Source organism: Anopheles darlingi, chromosome 3 (assembly GCF_943734745.1).
Source record: "Anopheles darlingi chromosome 3, idAnoDarlMG_H_01, whole genome shotgun sequence".
Lineage (NCBI taxonomy): Eukaryota > Metazoa > Arthropoda > Insecta > Diptera > Culicidae > Anopheles > Anopheles darlingi.
In genome coordinates, this window is record NC_064875.1 from 35,503,332 (window position 1) to 35,523,492 (window position 20,161).

General features: G+C 41.3%; 3 protein-coding genes across 9 annotated transcripts in view; 1 reads left to right on the top strand and 2 right to left on the bottom strand.

Moving 5' to 3' along the window:
• The first annotated feature begins 256 nt into the window (after nucleotides 1-256).
• LOC125955486 (phospholipase A2-like) lies at nucleotides 257-1,103 on the top strand. The gene is made up of 3 exons (XM_049686617.1): nucleotides 257-615; nucleotides 701-847; nucleotides 908-1,103. Exons 1-3 carry the CDS (start codon nucleotides 257-259, stop codon nucleotides 1,101-1,103), a joined length of 702 nt encoding a protein of 233 aa, XP_049542574.1.
• Nucleotides 1,104-3,116: 2,013 nt separating this feature from the next.
• On the bottom strand, nucleotides 3,117-8,180 carry LOC125954754 (group 3 secretory phospholipase A2-like). 2 transcript variants are annotated; one of them, XM_049685302.1, is made up of 7 exons: nucleotides 7,869-8,180; nucleotides 6,527-6,714; nucleotides 5,955-6,124; nucleotides 5,535-5,729; nucleotides 5,332-5,419; nucleotides 4,016-4,457; nucleotides 3,117-3,749 (listed from the first exon to the last, which is right to left on the bottom strand). In XM_049685302.1, the coding sequence occupies exons 2-6, from the start codon at nucleotides 6,712-6,714 to the stop codon at nucleotides 4,178-4,180; spliced, it is 921 nt and encodes a 306-aa protein (XP_049541259.1). In that variant the 5' UTR covers nucleotides 7,869-8,180; the 3' UTR covers nucleotides 3,117-3,749; nucleotides 4,016-4,177. The 2 variants fall into 2 exon arrangements, with proteins under 2 accessions (XP_049541259.1, XP_049541260.1); XM_049685303.1 differs by lacking the exon at nucleotides 4,016-4,457 and having other exon boundaries at nucleotides 3,119-3,749; nucleotides 7,869-8,164.
• Nucleotides 8,181-8,501: 321 nt separating this feature from the next.
• Nucleotides 8,502-20,161, bottom strand: part of LOC125954742 (uncharacterized) — a 32,553-nt gene continuing 20,893 nt past the window's right edge. For 3 of the 6 annotated variants that reach the window (XM_049685271.1, XM_049685270.1, XM_049685272.1), the window contains exons 9-14: nucleotides 14,855-18,290; nucleotides 14,512-14,780; nucleotides 13,848-14,428; nucleotides 13,259-13,752; nucleotides 13,043-13,193; nucleotides 8,502-12,953 (exon numbers count right to left, since the gene is read on the bottom strand). In XM_049685271.1, coding sequence (XP_049541228.1) covers nucleotides 10,806-12,953; nucleotides 13,043-13,193; nucleotides 13,259-13,752; nucleotides 13,848-14,428; nucleotides 14,512-14,780; nucleotides 14,855-18,290 — 7,079 coding nt within the window. In that variant the 3' untranslated portion in view covers nucleotides 8,502-10,805. The remainder of the gene's footprint in view (nucleotides 12,954-13,042; nucleotides 13,194-13,258; nucleotides 13,753-13,847; nucleotides 14,429-14,511; nucleotides 14,781-14,854; nucleotides 18,291-20,161) is intronic. The other 3 variants (XM_049685275.1, XM_049685276.1, XM_049685274.1) reach the window with 3 other exon arrangements.

The window sequence follows — 20,161 nt, forward strand, 5'->3', positions numbered from 1 at the left end:
AGGATGACGATCCCTCTCAAGGGACATGAAGAAGTATAAAAACGGCAACCACATTAAAGGTTCCATGCGGTGAGAACGGTTTCAGTTGATATTTGGTGATGAAATGGTGCGTTCCTATCCTTTGCTCGAGATCATCACCCTTTTTGTGGCCTTCGATAGCGGGTGGACTAAGCAGCATTCTCGGTACGGTGAAGATACTCGTTTACACCATCTTCACCTTGCATTAGAGGAAGGTTATAGTGAAACATTAGCCCTTATGGTAGAGGAATACAACCTCCTCAATAACAGTGATGATGAACCTTGGAGCAATCCACACCACGCCGGCTACGACCTGCAGTTAATCGAAGACATTCAGAATCATTTAAAAAATAGTGTACAGGATCAGCAACAACTACAGGATGACAGTACGAGTTCTATGCACGGTGGTTTACGACTTATCACCAAATATTGTGGACCTGGGAACTGGTCAACTAATGGCGAGACTGTTCAGCATGAATACTTTGCTAGCACCGATATTTGCTGTAAACACCACGACGAATGTCCAGATACAATTACTAACCGGGGTGATTATCAACGCTATGAGAATCTGCCTTACAAGGCTCAATTTTTCACCAAGTTAGTGATGTTTAAACGTTTTACGAATTCAACCATATGTTTCATCTGACTCTGATCCGATCTTTAACTTAATCACTTTGCATAGGCTCCGTTGTAGTTGCGATGTAGAGTTTCTACAATGCCTTCGTAACGTTTCAACGTTCTTCTCCTACGCAATAGCATGGATATATACAAAAGTGCAGTCCCACTGCTTCGAGCGCGAATACCCAGCAATAAAATGTGTCTCAAAGAGGTAGGTGGAGAAAAGCACAACTACCGTTTTTATCATTCACTAACAGCATATCCGTTGCAGGAACGATGGACTCTTATCATCAGATCGCTGTCTGACGTATAAGGTCGATAATTCCAAAAGTCGGCAGTGGCAATGGTTCGATATACCTTACATCGGTGCTAATCATATGTACTTTCCGGAAGTGGAATATCGTTACGAGCATGACTGGTTTAATATACTTTTTGGGGCTATAGCAACTGAACCTACTCAATCGTAGTATTATGATACAATAGCTAAAGCAATATACAGTCCGTTTCATAATGAATAAATATAGGCGATTATATTTTTAGGGCGCCTATTTTTATAAATATAGAAATAAGGCGCCCTAAAAATAACTTAAACTACATAAAATGCTTCTTTTATCCTTAAAAGTCGTATGCAACTTGAATTTTTGTAATGTAAATCTATATCTATACTATCTATGTAAATGAAAGTTACGTACTTTTGAACGCCCATATCTTGAGAACGGATGGACCGATTCCGCTCATTCTTGGCACTATGAATTTATTAGGCTCTGCTCTGCTCAATTCTGTCCTTTCATGGCAAATTGAAACTCTTTTGCACTGACTTCCCACTTCACAGCCTACTTTTTTAACATATGTAAGGACGGACGAACAGGTCACAGCCTACTTGATTTGATATTATTTCAAAACATTGGACGACAACCTTTCAGCTCCAACATATACTTCGATGAATTCGATATCTTACTATAATTTGATCATCATCGCGTACTGCGGTACTTTTATTTTCTATACCCATCAGATCAAAGAACGCCTGGTGTGTGCAAACCAACGGTGGATTGGTAGATTCGCGATTTTGTCTTCCAACGGGAATTTGTCAAATGGTACAAGTTTTGTGATTATTTTGGTTAGAACAAAAACTACATTTAGTACACAAAAACTACATTTAGTAGTGATTTCTGCTGAAATCATCCAAAATTTTAGTAATCTAGTAGTGCTGTTAAAGATGTCTTAGTAATCAGTGCTTCTGATTTACTTAGTAGATAGTGTTTTGATTTACTTTTTCAAAAATTGTCAAAAATAAGCCTTTTTTTGACCCAAAATAACCAAATCCTCCCCTTAAGCTAGTATAGACTGCTCGAAGGTTATTACTTTAATCCCCAATCCCTTGCCCATTTTTCCTTGAGAATAATGCCTATAGGCTTCAAGAAGGCTGCCTATAGGCTTCCAGAAAATACTGTTTTCTTCAGGTTCTGACTTCGTCAGGTTCTTTAATTTTCTTCAGGATTTTTTCATGTTTTGACATCCATCGTTAATAGAATTTTTAGATTTTTGCTATTATATGTTTGAGCTTCCCTGTACCAAACCATGAACCACTTGAATTTTTGTACTCAGGTAATAGTACTGCACGACCAATAATGACAAAATATCAGATTAATGCTTAATTGATGTTTCCTTGTGATAGAGCAATTTAAAATTTTGATTTCCGGTAGTGTAAATTAAATATGTCCAAGTGAGGCTATCATTATGAAACACTCCTTTTTGGTTTTTTGGTTCCAAAGCCCATAATTTTTATTATATTTTAAAAATTACAAATACATACCTCTTCAAAGGATAAAAGGAGAATTTTCTGTGATACGAATTATTTTTGGGATGCTTTATTTGACCTCGAGATCGAAAAAATAGGGTGAGGCATTATGAAACGGAAGGTATTTGATGAGCACTATGAACGTAACAATGTATAGGAAAAAATACAAATATTTGATTGAAAAAAGCCAAATCTAAAGAATATTGCTGTCTATTATTATCTTAATTTTATGTCTTATGTCTTAATTTTATGTCTTAGTATTGGGTAGTAACTAAAAAAGTATGGTGAAAATCGAACACGTTGGTTTTTTTCTCTTGAGAGTTGAAACAGTAGTTTTCCTTTTTAGTTACGATTTGATTTTTTTTTTATTTCCTTTGTGTAGATTTCCAACTCACCGTTCAAATTGTCAAATCAGCGAACTCTGAAGCACAAAGATCTGCGAAGAAGAATTATTTTAGTAGAAGGTGCCTTGCCAGATGGCAATAAAATCAGAAGAATTTTTTAAGGTTCGTCGATTATTTCCCCGAACAAAACGTCTGCTGGCACCAGCAAAAAAGCGATCGCCTGGGTGATTTTCTTAGGCGATAATGAACTCAAAAAAGAACAAAAATGAATTTGACTACTGAGGCGTCAACTAACGCCTGACGGGAATAGGCACCTAAATAAAAAAAATCAAATAAAGGTCAAATAAAATAATCAATTGGCGAGTTTCTACAAAGGTTTGATTTACATTTTTTCAAACCTATTGTCGATCAATTTATTATTATCAATCTCATTCAAGCAAAACGATAACATTTGCATTTGGACAGAACCCTGTTCTACTCGCCAAGTGTCGCGAAGATATTTCATTCGTTTGACTTCAAACCAACATTTTAACACTGAACGATCGTTTCCTAGTAAAAATTAAGCCGGCCGAAACCTTTCCACAATCCCTCTCTTTCTTTCTCCTTCTATTTCTATTCTCTCGCTCTCTCATTTTAGTGCTATTTTTTAAGTGTCCGGGTTGAGAGTCCTGTCAAAAGGACATTGAATAGTTTAAGCAGCGAAAAATGCTGAATTTGATTTCCCTTAGCTGCAGCTGATTTTACGTAACCAATGAGCTTTTTATCGCGCGCGTAATCTGCTGGTGCTTGCTGGCGCTCCATTTTGATTGATAAAATTCATTGTTTTCGGGAATGCTGTTTGCCATTTTTTATATCTTCACGATGATTGCTACTTGTTATACTTTTGCTGCATTATTGGTATGTACTTCTCACTTGGTTGATATTTCCATCTCGAGCACAGTTCATCTGCTTCTGTTTGGTTGAATCCCACCCTGGTGATCAAAAGATTCAAAAGATAAGAAAACGCAACATTAAATTTCTGTTTACAGTTGGTTAATTTCAAACTGTTTCGTATTTAGTACGACTCAGCAACATTTATACAGCTTTAATAAATTACTTATCAAAATCCATCGTACATCGATGCTTTTGCATTGGCCAAACCCGCCACCGGTTATCAGTATGCAACAAGTCCTTGAATGTTTTCCTGTTGTCGAATGTGCAATCCCTTCACCAATGAGCTAAACATTCTCAAACTTACCGTCAATCAAACCAACGGCTCGTGTTGCACTCACAAACAATACCCGACACACGGTAACCTTTTCTTGGACTGCTAATACTTGCTGGAAAACTCTGAAACTTTGAAAAATGCCTTGACCACCTTTTGGTCATTTTGACACTATGCGTATACGCTAGAGACCGTTTAACCGTAAACGATAGCTTTAGTGGCAAGCAAAAAACGAGTATATCCGCTAATGGGACGTACAAATAGGTCCTTGAAGAGACTCTGCGAGATTAGACCAAAAGACTCTAATTTTTGACGATTGCTGCGGTCGACATCGTTGCCCGTCGTTCCAGAGTCAAACGAGCGTGAGTTCCGGAACACATTAGGCTCGATTTGTATCCAGTTACAAGCCGGTAAGTTGAACGTTCCAGAGAAATAAAACTGTAACTTGCATTGCGATTCTTCCGAGGGATTGATGCTGTGAAAATGATTAAACCAAAGCGATTCGGTCAACTAGGCATATGAATAGGCTTTTTATATCTTCCCTATCAATTTTACAATGTTTCCTTCTGCACCTAGAGTGTTTGAACAAATAGTAGTTTACGCCAGGGCACGATGTGAATGATCGCATTCACGGCTCAACCCGCACCTGACCAACTCAAGTACAGGTCGACCTTGAGCTTTTCTTTTCTCTTCGCATCATGGCAACCAGAGTCAAGGTCGATTTGTTACCATCTCACGAAGCCAAACACATCGGCAGGTAAAAAAGAGATACCAATATGTGCTTTGTTTACTCTGACTCAAACCATAGTAGTAGTAAATTTTACACACAATCTATCAGTGCCGTTGAAGAGAAACTATTGCTCACCGACAGTCTACTATCGTACGATGCGTCTCAACAAACCCGTTTCTCATACGCGGCCCCAACGCGGCTCGTTGGTGTCGTTTCGGTGAATGGTTAATTGTGTCTTATCTTTATCGTCCATGCACCAATTCAGGGTGCTTCAAAACCTCTTCTACGCAATCGAAACTCATCTAAGGGCTTGGGACACTTCGGACGGAGTATCGTCGAAAGACTCCAAAACACGACCACCGAGTCTTTCTTAATCAAATCGACTAGCGACTCACAGCATCTCAGCTCTGCAACCCAATTGCGACATCTTCGTTGGTCAGTTAGTTATTGGTACAGGCATCTGGTGCGAACGTACAGCGTTTAGCTTTCAGATTCCCACCATCTTCGTTTTGTTGGCAAATGGATGTGTCGCGAAGCTGATGATATCAATCATCAGTTAGCTGCCTGAACTCGGCCCATTGGACTATTGAGGAGATAATGTTTGTTTGTCTCTACTCACCTTTGCCAGTCTGAGCATGGTCTTCTTTCGCCGAAACATGTCACCTGCACAACATTGAAGAATATGGCACCGAGCGTGTTTGCAGTCTCTGCAATGTGAAAACAATAAACCAGTTAACAGCCTGACTTCCTCATTTTGTAAAGTACTAATGTGCAGTGCTATGTATGTTCTATTTCAATATTATAACAATGCAGTCTCCTCACCAGTATTTAAGTTCTGCAAACATCTCCTGAACCGTGCATCGCAATCGCAATGTGAGCGTGTAAATGCTCCCCGATTACACAATCCTCGCCGACATTCACCCGGCAAAAGAATATTGGGACATAGATCGTGTTCTCGACAGCATTGATCTTCTGCTGCGTATCGGCCAACATCAGAGTAGTTCGATGCGATGTTACCTGTGTTGTTTACGTTTGATTCAATATTACAATAATGTCTCACAGTATGAGATTTATTACAATAATTTCAGTTTCTTTGCGAATTTTCTTTTGCATATATTTTTATTTACAAAAAACCCGAAGACCAATTGGTTTTCATTCTAACTGAGATTCGATAAAGATAGACGTATGTACCATAGTAGACTTGAGGTAAAATGTACAAAAACGTACAAATGGAACACTTACCTGGACCACACCATTTGGTTCCGGGATAAATAAAACCTAAACCACCTTGAAGTTCGCCTGAGATGCCACCCGCTTCGTTGCATACTTCCTCAAGAGCGGTGACGGATTCTCGTGGCACTTGACGCATTTTTCTGGTATCCGCGGCCAACAACATGCGCTGAATATCACCACTGTAAAACAAACAGAAGCTGTTGCTCAAAAACGTGGTTTGCTAAACAAAAAATTATATATAATCAGACCCGGCACAAAACAGAAGAAAACACAAATTAAAAGATTAATATGACATTCCTTTTTTGTACTCAAACTTCACTGATAATTGTAACGAAGTCTGTAAAGCAAATCTAGCGACGGGGAAACCTTGAACTTCCCGAGACCAAATAACACCAAGCCAAACAGACCATTTCTAGACCGGTTTTTATTTCGGCTCCACTACTCATTGCGAATGCATATACTTCCGGACAGGGGCACAACTACTTCAGGATTTGGGTCAGTCTTTAGAGGAAGCAAGCAATTTGCTAGCAATAAGCATCATGTTTTATGCATAGTTTGGTGGAGTGTAATCACGCACTTACCGATCCGAATGTATTTTACAATACGGTGGGCGACTGCTAAGTTCAACCATACGTGTCATCCGGAAATCCGCTACCAGCACAGAGCTGCATATACTATATTCTATGCAATGCAAAGTCACAGCCAAAAACAAAACTACTTTCAGGCCAAAGAAATTGTCTTCGCTAAAAAGTGATATTTTGCGACCCATCTGGAGGAAAGAACATAAAACAAGATTTAGAATAAATTAGTAAACAATATTGGAAGAATTCAAATTTGCCTGGAAAACACAAGTATAATAACGTAATGAAACAGTACACAGCCATAGCAGAAGTAGACCTATCTTCTGAGTGAAACATACTAACATTAAGAACAATACATACCGAAATCATTCCAAAATCATAGTAATAAGAATGGAAGCTTATGCCTGCAAAATGAATATCACCGTAATCTTCAGACACGTAATAGAGGAATGCCATGAATATAAAATTGAAAGAGTACCGAAAGAGAGACAACTTTTATTGTCCGGCATAAGAACAACAGGTTTACGCCAGGTTTACGTTTCATATGGCATCGGTCATAGAACGAAAATTTGATTTGAAATGGAAATATATTTACGCTAATAACTATGTCCTTGAAAATTTCTGGTGATGTGATGATGTCCTTGAAAATTTCTGATGAACTCAATATTGAACAGCCCGATGTGCTACTTTCTCATCACACCGACACACTCGATCTGTTTTGATGTGGACCAGTAATTGGATACAACACTAAAAACCCCATTTGGTTTCTATATTTTACAACATACTATTCAACTCTTTATCCAAAATGATTTTAGACATTTCAACTGTGAAAACCTCTTTTAGCGAATGCAAAAAATGGGGTCCTGCTAACTGGAGACGTATATGTTGAATGGATCGATTCGTTGCCAAATTGTGAAATTGTGTTCTTAGTCTACTCGAAACTGGCCATGGATATTAATGTTCTCATGTTATCATGCTACATCCCTACATATGTGCCATGAAGTTCCCGCTGAAAGCACTAACGAGTGAGGAGCTGACACATCTTAAGTGGACCGCCACATACTTGAAGAAATGAATAGGTCGAAGATAGTCACCAATCAGAGCCAATTTGTTCATTCGTGGCTCAAGTGTACGGCGCAAATCGACAGTACGATGATATCGTCCGTCCGTAATTCCACTACATATCCAATCAAAGAAATAATATAAAAATACCAAAAGCTTTCCACAGAATTGCAATTCACTAAACAAACGATTAAAAAATTTACCAACTAGATGTTCACGAGGTCACTCCTGTAGCATTCAGCATTTGTAATTAATCGTTTATCATCATTCCACGGCTTACCTTTCTTATCCGAGTTTCATACTTGTGTGATCACAAGAACAATAGTAATTGCACTTCGTCTAAAGCACTGAGAAAAAATGTGCACTTCACATGAAATTTGATTATTTTAATTCACAAAATTTCTTTCATCAAACCCCTCTGTCGCTATCAAGCCAACGCGGCCTACCCAGTCACTGTAAAAAAAGCCACATTTATTTCCATGGAAACAACATGGAGCAACACCAGATAACTTGTAGGACCGTGAACGTGTTTTTGAACTGAATCGTAGCAAAGTCAAATGTCAACTGATGCGCAAGCGATGCGGTCAAGCTTCGCTGTGAGTTAGCGTTCCTCGTCACCAGCACTCCACTGCTCTCATGCTTCACGGGCTACTGTTTGCTTTGTCACTGATAGTAAGTTCATCTGATAAGCAAATCTTAATCACGAATCTTGTTCCAATAGATTCGTGATTGATAATTGAAAACATTCACCTGGACCAGCTGGGGTTTTTGTATCCCGAGTAATTCACATATGGGAACAGATTGTATCATTTAAAAATTGATTTCAGATTACCATCTTATTAAGAACAATATAACAACGATAAATGCAAGCATAGCACCGCTAAAGGAAAACACATCCGTTTAAATTTCTCATTGTCTTTGTATTTTCATTATTTGTTTAATTTTCATTATGTATTATCTCACTATCTACTCAATCTTATGTTCATATCATATCGTTTTATTTGTTTTTGTTTTCTTTTTTGCTTAGCCACGACGTTTTCTACTGTATCGTCGAACTACAATTTCTTTTCCTAACAATATTTTAGATGATCCATTGTTTGTTTTCCTTTCTGAAGGTTCATCCCCTCTTTGTCCGTTTTTCTCACGTTGTTCATCTCAAACACATTCACACTTCTTCTTCATAGTAGCTATCGCACCTTACATTCTATTGTGCAATATTTTTGCTTTTTCCCGCCTTTAGTTACCATATCATATTCAATAATAGTAGTTTATAATATATTTAAAACTTAAAAAAGGGTAATTTAATACATATATTAGAGCACAATAAACGAAATTATCTTTCCTCGACAATAACAGCCCTGTTGTTCCTACTGTACACAATTATATGATTCGGTGTGTTTTTTACTACGTTGCCCCATCCATGTATATTGTATACACAGATATTCGGTACGCAAAATGAGTTCGCAACCATAGCACTGAAAACAATATAAAAATAATGACCTTGGATCTCATACCATCTCGGATTTTCACCACAAACTTCGTCTTATCTCAATCGTTTTTTAAAGGAATTAAAGGAACTGAAAGAAAGAAGGAAAATGATTATTGGTACGGAACGCAGACCCATTCGTCATCAGCTTTAGCAACAGCACTACATAAATTGGATAACGTGAAGCCGATGCTTGTAAACCCGTAAGAAGTGAGTAATGGAAAGAATATGGTTTAGCATTGTATAAAGTGAAGGTTTCTTGCTGTGTACTACTTGTACCATATGTCTAAAAACAATCGGTCTTTCTTCTTGCGGAAAATTGTATCTGATTTTGAAATAAATGATTGATAATTAAAATACATAAAGTATGCAGCTGTGTGGAAATAACATTGTTGCTTGGGAGTTCTTACATTTTGCTCCATTATACAGATTCCTGTCTCATATTTTGCCTGCTATATGCGAGTTGTGTAATGTATTGTACTTCTTCTTATGTGCAAATTGTATTACCTGAACTACTATGTGATTTTTTCTGTTGATTCGTTAGATTTGGTTTAATAAGCATTCGTTAATCACGATAATCTTTTATTATTTCGGTTGTTCCTAGATTTTTACTACAAGAGTACCAATAATTTGGATTATGTGAAATGAACAGAGGCAAAAGAAATAAGCTGCAAATGTATGAATTGCTGTAGAATATTCCAATAACTCAGCAACTAGTATCAAATAACGATTGACTTATGTTTATTACACAAAAAGGAAAAATATCACGAGGATCCATGAAACAGCACCGCTGTTCCCATTTTTTTTCTTTTTTGTCACATAAATTGAACAAATAGGGAAAACGGAAAACGCATACAAATTGAAAACAATTTTTGATAAGGTTTAGCAACGAGGAAAATTAAAATGCAATTTGGTTTCATTGATATCTTTGCTGATGAAGAGCTGAATGCACAGTTCAATCTCTGATGATTTCTTCCAATCGTTGTTCTTTGAAGTATGCAGGCAGGTATTAAACAATTACAGAGCATTTCGCAGACTTTTTTGATAATCTGAGACGATATTCATTTCTTTTTCATTTCGAGCATGTTACGTATTAGAAAGTGAGTATAAGTATTTCTCACTTTCGGTGGCAAAAGTGCCAACATGAATTTTTTGCAACATGTCGCAACATCTCTCAAATCTCACAAATGACGACAAATGTTAATGTTGTTTTAAACAAATGTTTTCACTTCTATGAGTTAGTTTATTTTTTATGTAATGTTATCTGAATGGGATTCCTTGTCATTGTATGAATTATTCTGTATGCCACTCATTACACTGTATCCTCAATGCAAACTTGCTCCTATGAATACATAATGTCCAACAAATCAATTTAGTACATTAAATTGAAAGGACACAAAAATTAGGATAGAATAAATCGTACTTTGCAGTATCTGGACTCTAGATAAGAAATGTTGTTTCCTTAGCGCTTCAATGATAACGCAGGAATAGAAAAAATGATTATGAAACGAAGCGATCGAAAAACCATGATGAAGGATAAAGACAAGAACAGAATAACATCATTCCTTTTTAACAAAGCCTTTATAAAAACACTGTATCAGGTAATCTAGATATTACGCGTAGCATTCTCATCTTAACTTTCTTGCACCAAAATCTTGAAATTATGATATATTCATGAAAGATATTACAAAGCCCTGCAGAAAGGTTATCACCAAACCAAAAATACTGCCTCTAATCCTCGTCACTAAGAGCCTCGTATTGGGCAGATAGAAGCGGCTTCGGTTCTATTGCGACAGACACTAATCGATCATCTATTAGTACACCAACACCACTTGTACCATCTTTGCCACCACCGTTATTTATTCCCGAGTTGCTAGTAACAGCTGCACCACTCGTTAGCAATATGTTGGATGATTTGACACCTCCTGAAGAGGTTCCTCCAATATTGTGTGAACTACCACTTGTACTACCAATAATCGCAGTTGACGTAGTGGGAACTGACGAAGATATTGTGCCATGGCCGCTCGATGAAGCTACTATCGATACAGGCATTGTTGGCGCTCCACCTGCTACGGTAAGCGCACTAAATGGATAGGCGTACGTTGGTGGCGTAGTGAACGACGCTATCGGTTGTTGATGGTAGGTGTTATGTGCTAACGAGCTAACTATCGACGTAACCGTACATCCAGTTGTGACAACTACTGTTGACGATATTGAATTTCGTGAAGCAGTGTCCTCGCTAGCACCTGACAGAGATCCTTCGCCGGCAGTTGAAACCGGAGTTCCGATCCCATCAACGGCAACATCCTTGACATGGTGCTGTGCTGGCGACTGGCGATGAGGTGAGTGATTTTGAAAGCTTCGTGGCGATTGTTGCAGCTCTGATCGATTGCTGCTATCAACTAAGCCCGCTATCGCTGAATCAGAAGTACGTTTGTCGTCTGGCGTGCGCATGGCTTCCACAATACGATTTTTGACGTAAAAATCTAAAGTAAAGTTGTCACGCACGCCTCCAGTATTGGCATTATTTCCAACACGTGACATCGGAGTGCCAGGATGGAAGAAGGGAGGTGCGTCAGGAGACACTGATTCATGCAATTTATTTCTAGGTCCAGGAGACTGTGCGAGTCGTATGATGTGACGTTCTTGTGGCGTATTTCGACCCGGCTGCTGCTGTTGTTGTGGCGACTGTTGGGGCAGTGGTTGTGTCTGTGGTTGTGTCTGTGGTTGTGTCTGTGGCTGTGTCTGTATCTGTGACTGTGCCTGTGTCTGTGTCTGTGGCTGTGGCTGTGGCTGTGACTGTGCCTGTGCCTGTGCCTGTGACTGTGACTGTGACTGTGCCTGTGTCTGTGGCTGTGCCTGTGACTGTGCCTGTGCCTGTGCCTGTGCCTGTGCCTGTGCCTGTGCCTGTGACTGTGACTGTGGCTGTGGCTGTGACTGTGGCTGTGGCTGTGGCTGTGGCTGTAGCTGTGGCTGTGGCTGTGGCTGTGGCTGTGGCTGTGGCTGTGACTGTGACTGCGGCTGAGACTGCGGTTGAGACTGCGGCTGTGACTGCGGCTGTGACTGCGGCTGAGACTGTGGCTGTGGCTGAGACTGTGGCTGTGACTGTGATTGTGACTGTGGTTGAGACTGCGGCTGTGACTGTGACTGCGGGTGAGACTGCGGCTGAGACTGCGGCTGTGACTGCGGCTGAGACTGCGATTGTCGCTGTTGTTGTTGCGACTGCGATTGTTGCTGTTGTTGTGTTTGGTGCTGTGGTTGCTGCTGTTGAGGTTGCTGCTGCTGGGGCTGTTGCTGCTGTGTCTTTTGTTGTTGCTGCGTGTGTGTCTGTGGCTGCAAAGTTTGTTGTTGCTGCTGCGTCTGTGGATGCGGCTGTGATTGCGCCTGAGAATGTGACTGCGGTTCCGGCTGCGATTGTGACTGCGTCTGCGGCTGTGGTTGTGACTGTTGTTGCTGAGTCTGGGCCTGCGCATGCGACTGTTGTTGCTGCTGTACGGTTTCCTCTTTTATAGATGGAGTAACTGTTGTCGAGCGGCGATGCTTCCAATGATCTGTCACGAGAATTCCATCAGGACCAGCGGTTGCTGCAGTAGCAGTAGCACCGTAAGGTACGATCGGTGGACGCAGTGCCAAGTACGGATTCGGATTTGGTGAGTAATCTTTCGCAATGATCGATTCGGTCAGCTCACCAAGAGTAATATTTTTCATGCCGCCGACATTGTTAACACTAGCCAAACCACCGTCTGCTCTTCGGGTCTGGTGCTGCTGTACAACTGTAGATTCCGAATCAACATCTACATTGATCACGTTTGGCGACTGTGATTTGTTGCCATTGTTCTCATTTAAACCATATTGTCCCCGATGGTCACGTGATGGGTGCTGAAAATAGTGATCATGATTCTTGCTTATTCACAATATTCCATCAACTGTTGTAAATTAACTTGAATACATCTAGAATGTATACTTACGTAGGTCGCGCGATGTGTGTCCCGATTCGTTGGCAAAGGTGGAGGCTCCACTGCTGTTTGACTTATCTGGTGGGTTATAATTGCATCTATCAGGTTTGCTGCCGTTAATGAGCCGTCGGAGGTGTTTCGACCAGGTACGAGATCGATTGCTCTGAAATCAAAGAAATTCTAAATATTATTCATACTTACATCGATATATGGTGAAACACAAGCTACCTTTCTCGACGTTCAGGCATGTAGCCTTCATAATGATGTTTTCGCCGCCGATCCGTGTCGACGTCTTGATGCCGTTCCATTCGTTCACGATCCCGATCGCGCTCCCGTTCCCGTTCACGTTCCCGTTCTCGTTCTCGTTCTCGTTCCCGGTCCCGTTCACGTTCACGCTCGAGATGATCACGCCGCTCACGATTATCCCGTTCGCGTTCCCGTTCGCGTTCTCGTTCTCTTACTCGTTCGCATTCACGCTCGCGTTCGCGCTCACGTTCACGCTCTCGTTCACGTTCTCGTTCTCTTTCACGTTCGGCACGTTCGACCATGATAGTACGTTCAAGCTCCGCGCGCTCGCGGAAATGCATTTCATCGCGACGGTCGCGATGATCCAAATGTGATGGTGGTTGATGATCTCGCTGGTACCCTAACTGTTGTATCGGTGTGAGCTGCTGAAGCGATGGGTGAAGCGGCGACTGCTGATGTCGGCGCTGTAAATCAATCTGAGAAGTAAGACATAAAAAGGAAACAACAATATGGTAGACACCGGAGGACCTCGTTGAAATCAAATGAGATAGTGGTGGAAAATGGTACTTACTTGTTGTTGATGACGTAGCTGCTGATGATGTTGAGCTACAGCGGCGGCAGCTGCAGCCGCTGCCGCCTGTTGATGTTGTTGTTGTTGTTGCTGCTGCTGTTGTTGTTGTTGTTGCTGCTGTTGTTGTTGCTGCTGCTGTTGTTGTTGCTGCTGCTGTTGTTGTTGTTGTTGTTGTTGTTGTTGTTGTTGTTGTTGCTGCTGCTGTTGTTGTTGTTGTTGTTGTTGTTGTTGTTGTTGTTGTTGTTGCTGCTGTTGTTGTTGTTGTTGTTGTTGTTGTTGTTGTTGTTGTTGCTGCTGTTGTTGTTGCTGCTGTTGTTGTTGCTGTTGTTGTTGTTGCTGTTGTTGTTGTTGCTGTTGTTGTTGTTGCTGTTGTTGTTGCTGTTGTTGTTGCTGATGATGAAGTTGAAGCATGCTCGGATGATGATATCTTATATCATGGTGATGAATTGGTGGAGGTGCGCCAATCGATCCCACGGAAAGCTGTGGATGTTGTTCCGTGATCGTACGTTTGTTCTCATCCTTGTGTGGTACTGTCATTGGTTGTTGCTGTACGGCCAAATCTACGAACGAGGTAAACGCATCTGAAACCATAAAAAGATAAATAATGGATGAAATAGGGGCATAAACATCGATAATCGCTCATAATTAAGAAAAAAAAACTAACCCTGCAGATACCCGTGTTGCGAAGGAGGAGGGGGTGGTTGGAGATGGTATCTATTTGGAGCCGGGCTCGGAGGTTTGGAGGAGCTACCACTGATTATGTTAGTACTACTATTGCCGCCTCCATTATTTCCGCCATTGTTGCTGCTGCTGATACTGCTGCTGCCGCCGCTGCTATTACTGCTGGTATTGTGACGTTGGATGACTCCTTGTCGCTGGGGTGGTGGTGGTGTTCGATGTGGACTAGACGTGTTGCTGTAAACCGGGGATATTCTATAACAATAATAAAAAAGAGGGTCACAAAATGAACCAGCCTAGCACAAATATAAACATTTCAGGGAACGAACCTGTTCACGTGGTCAGCTGCTGGCGAAGTACGGCTACGGTAGTCGATATTACCACCTTGCCTACTTAAGACACCCTGTGGTCCAACGCTGCTGCCAACGAGTCCATATATTGAGCCAGGTAACAGTGGTGGCCCTCCAGCTGCACTTCGCGACATAGGGGATTCTTTATCCAATCGACCAGTGCTGCTTGCTGCAACAACCAAAGGCATCCCTGTAGGCCCGATCGAACCCGAACCGCCGCTACTTCCACTGCGACCTTGCATTTGCTGCGATGTAATGTAATCGTTCAATATGATCTGCCGGGAACTCAGTTGCTGCGATGTGGGATCTAATGGAGAATATGCGGCTACATTGGTGGAGGCGCCACTAGGTTCATTTCCACTGTTACCACCCGTACCACCCCCACTACCGCTACGTCCGACGTAAGGAACAAATTGTGTCGGTAGAACATGTGTTCCACCACCACTAAGAGGAGGCATTGTTTGGGCCGGACTCTGACGATTGGCCAATTTGTAGTCGTATGCGCTAGCGGCCCCTTGAGAGCTGCGTTTATCCGGAAGCAATCCGCCTCCTCCATGAACAGGCGTTCCTTGAGTAATTGAACCAACGAACTTTTCGTTCGCAATAACCGGCGAAGAGGAACTACTTGGTCGGCCGCTAGATACGCCACCATTTCCACCGGATGAAGAGGGGGGAGTTTGACGCAAAAAATGATTTTCGTACCGCGGGCTAAGCGTTGTAGTACCGGATGGTAACTGTCCTTGGATGATTTGTGATTGCTGCTGCGGTGAATGACTTATATTTACTGGCGTACCGTGTGTGATCGATCCAGTTTTCGTTCCCAAACCGGAACTACCGAGACTACCGCTGGTTCCTACAGTTGTACCACCACTAGGGGGCATTTTCGGACTCAACTTCGACGTGGTTTTCCCTTTCAATACACCGCTGCTACCCGGAGGTAGGAGTGTAGATGGTGGTGGGGTCAGTGACGATATCGTCGATTGGCGTCCAGATGCTTGTAACGGAATCACGCTACCACCAGGTGATGGAATGGTCAGATACGCTGTTGTGCCAGAAGGCGATTTTGTCAACGGTCGCCCCATAACGTCTGACGCGGATCCCACAACACCTGGATGATAGCCGATGTACGCCGCGGCCCCAGCAGATCCTACAGAAGAGCCGGGTGGCACTTGTGGAATGTTTGGCCCCACGACCGAACTATCCGTTCGGTATACGGTAGCTGAACCCGCACCGCCAACCCCTGAGTTTGATGAAGTTGGGCCTAGGAGGAATTTGTTGCCGAGAGCGCTGCTGCTACTGCTGATAATGTTGTGACCACTGGTGCTGTTGCTACTAGTACTGTTACCATTGCTGTTTGCCCCAGAATTCGAACCGTGAAGAATGTTGGTGTTTTGATTATGGGCTGATGGTGGAGGAAAATTTATTTCTAGAGCTGCCTTTGTAGTTGGCACCGCAACTCGTTCGGTAGCATCCGATCTTGACGTTTTCTTGATACTTAGATCCAATGTTTGTGGTTCTTCATTGGATCGCATCAGCGGTGACGGTTGATGAATCGGGTGAGGAATTGGTGTAATTGTGGCTGGAATTTGACCGCCCAAAGGATGACTCAGCGGATTGTGTGCCGTTGGACTTCCACCAGAGAGCGGTGCTGGGATCGTTGAATGTTGTGTTTGCTGCGTACTAGCAAGTTCATTAACTATCTGACCGTGGGAATGTATAATTGCAATCCCTAGGGATGATACTGTTGGCATCGAAATCTGCTGATGCGGGCCAGGTACGGCCGATTGTGATAATGATGGAGCCGAAGACACATTTGTTTCCGATATAACTGAAACCACCGGTGTTGTACAGCTATGTGTTTTTGTGGAGTCGCGATAGTCGCACACGACTGTTGCCGAACTGGTTGACGATGAAGATGTTGGTGGACCAGATGCAGTGCCAAACTGCAGGTCACGTAGCCCCGATGTCAGAGATTTTCCACCCAGAACGTTTGGATTGCTCTTAAGAGAGCGCTCTATAACATTTAGCATAACATCGCGTACATTCTGGGGCGAGCCACTTATATCATTCGCAGTAACTACCGCACGTGAACCATTGGGTTGGGAATGATATCCCTGTGCAGCAGAATTGTGTCCCAACGAGAAGTTAGAATTGTGATGCAATGGAGGAGGATAATGCGTATGTGATACTAAAGGGTTATGCTGCGCAACCTTGGGACTTTGACGATTAGCCGGGGAAGATTCGTTTTCTTCATCAGCGGTCTCCGTCGCCGAACTGTCATACTCCTCAGTTTGTCTTAGGGATTTTCTTGGTTGCGGTTGGCCCGGTGGTAGCAATCGATCATCCTCGAAGGCTATATTTATTGATGAAACGGAGGACACAGCATTTGTTGTTTTCGTTGGAGGAGCTAGCGAAACGTTTACATCGTTACTCTTTCCATTGTTGCTATTAGTATTTCCCGCGTTCACTCCAGGTCCTGCCACGTTCAGCACTACTCCACATTCCTTCACTATGCTTGCTTTGTCACACGATGACGAAATTCCGCTTACACTGTTATTAACGGCGACGTTCGTGCCAACAGAGTCTCTTATCAATTCCTCAGGGCTGTTAGTATTGCCAGTAGCCATAGCCATCACATCAGAAGTGCTGCAAGATGCAACCGCCATGTTTCCAGCACCAGCTGCATTCACCTTTCTCTGTGGAACTTCGATGCTTCCATTGTTTCCGCTCGTAGGACTTTCGGCAGATGCCGTCGTATCGCTACTAGCATCAAGCTCATCGGATGACGAAGTTCCACCGCTCAGATCGGAATCATCTCCATCAGAAAATGCAGCTATTCGATCCTCGTTAGGATGTTGCTTGTAATATTCGCTTATAGCTACTTCGAGGCCGTAATTTTTTTTGTAGTGGAAGTAGCAGCTCTTAAGTACTGCAGGTGGCTTGGAAAGCAAATCTGCTAGCTGATTCCATTGTGGTCCATGATCCTGAAGAAGCTCTTTGAACTTAACTGCCTCTTCATCGGTCATACTTGTATTACCAAGCAAATGCGAGCCCATCTTGCGCCGAATGCGTGTCAAACATGCTGAGCAGCATTTAGTTACGTTAGTTGGTATTTGAAATTCTTCGATGATTGGATCCCGAACATCGGGGGCAAGTTCAAACAACCGTGCTGGTAGATTGCGGAAACGCTTGACACGATCCTTTGGATTAGGACATGTCGGTAAAGGGCACTGGGTGTACCTTGATTTTACCGATTTGCATTGACAGCTGTTACAAATCCGAGCACCAGGCGGTACGTCTGCTTCTGGGACGCTATATTGTGCCGCACGACTCCTGTCAAGTGGTCTCGTCCGTGAACACATCTCCGTTTTACAGATAAAGCAAGTATACAATGCAGCTCTCCCTGTAGATTGATCTGTGCAAAGAAACAAAAAGATGCAATATATTTACTATATCTATCTTCTATCTTCTTTCTTATATATATAAAAATCTCGTGTCACGTTTTTTTGTGTCCAAACTCCTCCGAAACGGCTGAACCGATTCGAACCAAACTTTGTGTGTATCTGTATATGTATGTATAGGATGTATATATGTATGTATAGGAATAGGATGTAAACTATATTTCGTCCCCATCACTTAAGTTATTCAAAAACTAGGGAAATTATTTTGCGTAACTTTCTGTTAAAATATGATTTGATATATTTTTTAGATTTTTCATATAAAAAAGCTAATAATCCCAAATTTACAAAGTCCTAGCTAAAACAGTTATTTTTTAATGTTTTTTTTTTAAATCCACTAAATCGCCGAACAGAAGCTGCAATACTGAGCGCCAAGGGGCGTTGCGAGCGCGAATTTATTTAATTGATGAAAATTTTATCCTGGAAGGCTTAGCTAAGACCGGTTTAAGCATATTCAAGCAATATGCATAGTTCGAATTTTCGAAATTTCATCAAAGACAAATGAGCTCAAATGAGTCTCACAAAAATTTATGTATAAAAATTCAAAATTTGGACACACATTACTAACAGTTCAGGATGTACTCGATTGCGCTTTTAGTAGGAGGTAAAAAATCCGCCCTTTCCCTAAACTGCGTAACAATCAATGATGATGATTGAAGCGCAATATAAAAAATTCAGTTATTTTCAATCGTCGAGTCAGATACCGAGATCTGGCGTTTCGGGGAAAACACGGAACTTTCATATTTATGTTGAATTCTGTAGTTAATTTGCAAGCATTAACTACATGATTAGCTAAAAAAAAAGCACAAAAATTTTAGCCATAGTTCTCCTCATTAATCTTCTAGTCTGGACACAGAATTGTAACCCATTGTAAACCACCATTGAACCATCACATCACGTTAGTGACGCTTATGTTAGCGACATGTCAATAAGAAAATTAAGGTTAATGCTAATGGTTTATGGAAAATTGCCACCACAATCTTCGTTTTGAAAACAAACTAAGAGAAAAATCGTAGTCACAATTCGACAACAAAAAATGTACGTTATGATGTCTGATTTTAAAATTGGATTTCGTGGATTGCTGTTATTTGTTGAATATGTTAGCATTTCTACATTGCTAACTTTCCTTATTACCATTTTGGGTCCATATTTTCCTCTGCTTCTAAAGTTGATATTTTATGCTGCTGTATGGCTTTTTTCGGCATTCATCCATCGAAATATGATTCTTCAGATCTTTCTCAATAGATGTAGCATGAAACTACGATGTTCATATTAAAAAAAAGATTTTGTGGGTATTAAACCATGGATTGTTAACCGACATGGTGAGAATTTTGTCGTTTTCTTGTTGAAAAAAAAATTTTTTAGTAGTTTTTCAGCTCGAAGACGTACCCAAAGGTACGTGGAGCTTGTATCTAAGTATTAAAATCCTATTACAAGGCGTAGACGCCAAATGGGGCTGTGCCCTTTACAATATTATATCAACCTAATCTTTTGAGTTTTTCGTTAAAAAAATACGAGAGAAGGAATCATACTGTTCTTTTCGTAAATCAAGCCAGTTGCCTGTGAAATCATCAAGACGATTAAAATTAAGCACCTTTTTATTAAAAAAAAAATCACCAGTTGAAAAAACGAGAGGTTTTCTCTCGTTATGATTCTAACAGAAATGGAAGGTATGGAAGATACACCAAAAATGTGAATGCGGCTATAGAAAGTTGTCTCAGTGTATTTACTAGCATGCCTGGCATACTTCCTATTGCCCGAAGATAATAGATGGTGGGAAACGAATGTTTATCTGTTTTGCTCTGTAGTAATAAATTAATGAATAATA

What these genes read in the sequence shown, in the direction of transcription:
- LOC125955486 (XM_049686617.1), top strand. Translation starts at nt 257, where the DNA reads ATGGTAGAGGAATACAACCTCCTCAATAACAGTGATGATGAACCTTGG. An exon ending in AAGGCTCAATTTTTCACCAA is followed by an intron (nt 616 to 700) that starts GTTAGTGATGTT and finishes CACTTTGCATAG; the next exon opens with GCTCCGTTGTAGTTGCGATG. An exon ending in ATAAAATGTGTCTCAAAGAG is followed by an intron (nt 848 to 907) that starts GTAGGTGGAGAA and finishes TATCCGTTGCAG; the next exon opens with GAACGATGGACTCTTATCAT.
- LOC125954754 (XM_049685302.1), bottom strand. Translation starts at nt 6,714, where the DNA reads ATGGGTCGCAAAATATCACTTTTTAGCGAAGACAATTTCTTTGGCCTG. An exon ending in TTTGCAGAACTTAAATACTG is followed by an intron (nt 5,420 to 5,534) that starts GTGAGGAGACTG and finishes TTCACATTGCAG; the next exon opens with AGACTGCAAACACGCTCGGT. An exon ending in CCATGCTCAGACTGGCAAAG is followed by an intron (nt 4,458 to 5,331) that starts GTGAGTAGAGAC and finishes TCATTTTCACAG; the next exon opens with CATCAATCCCTCGGAAGAAT.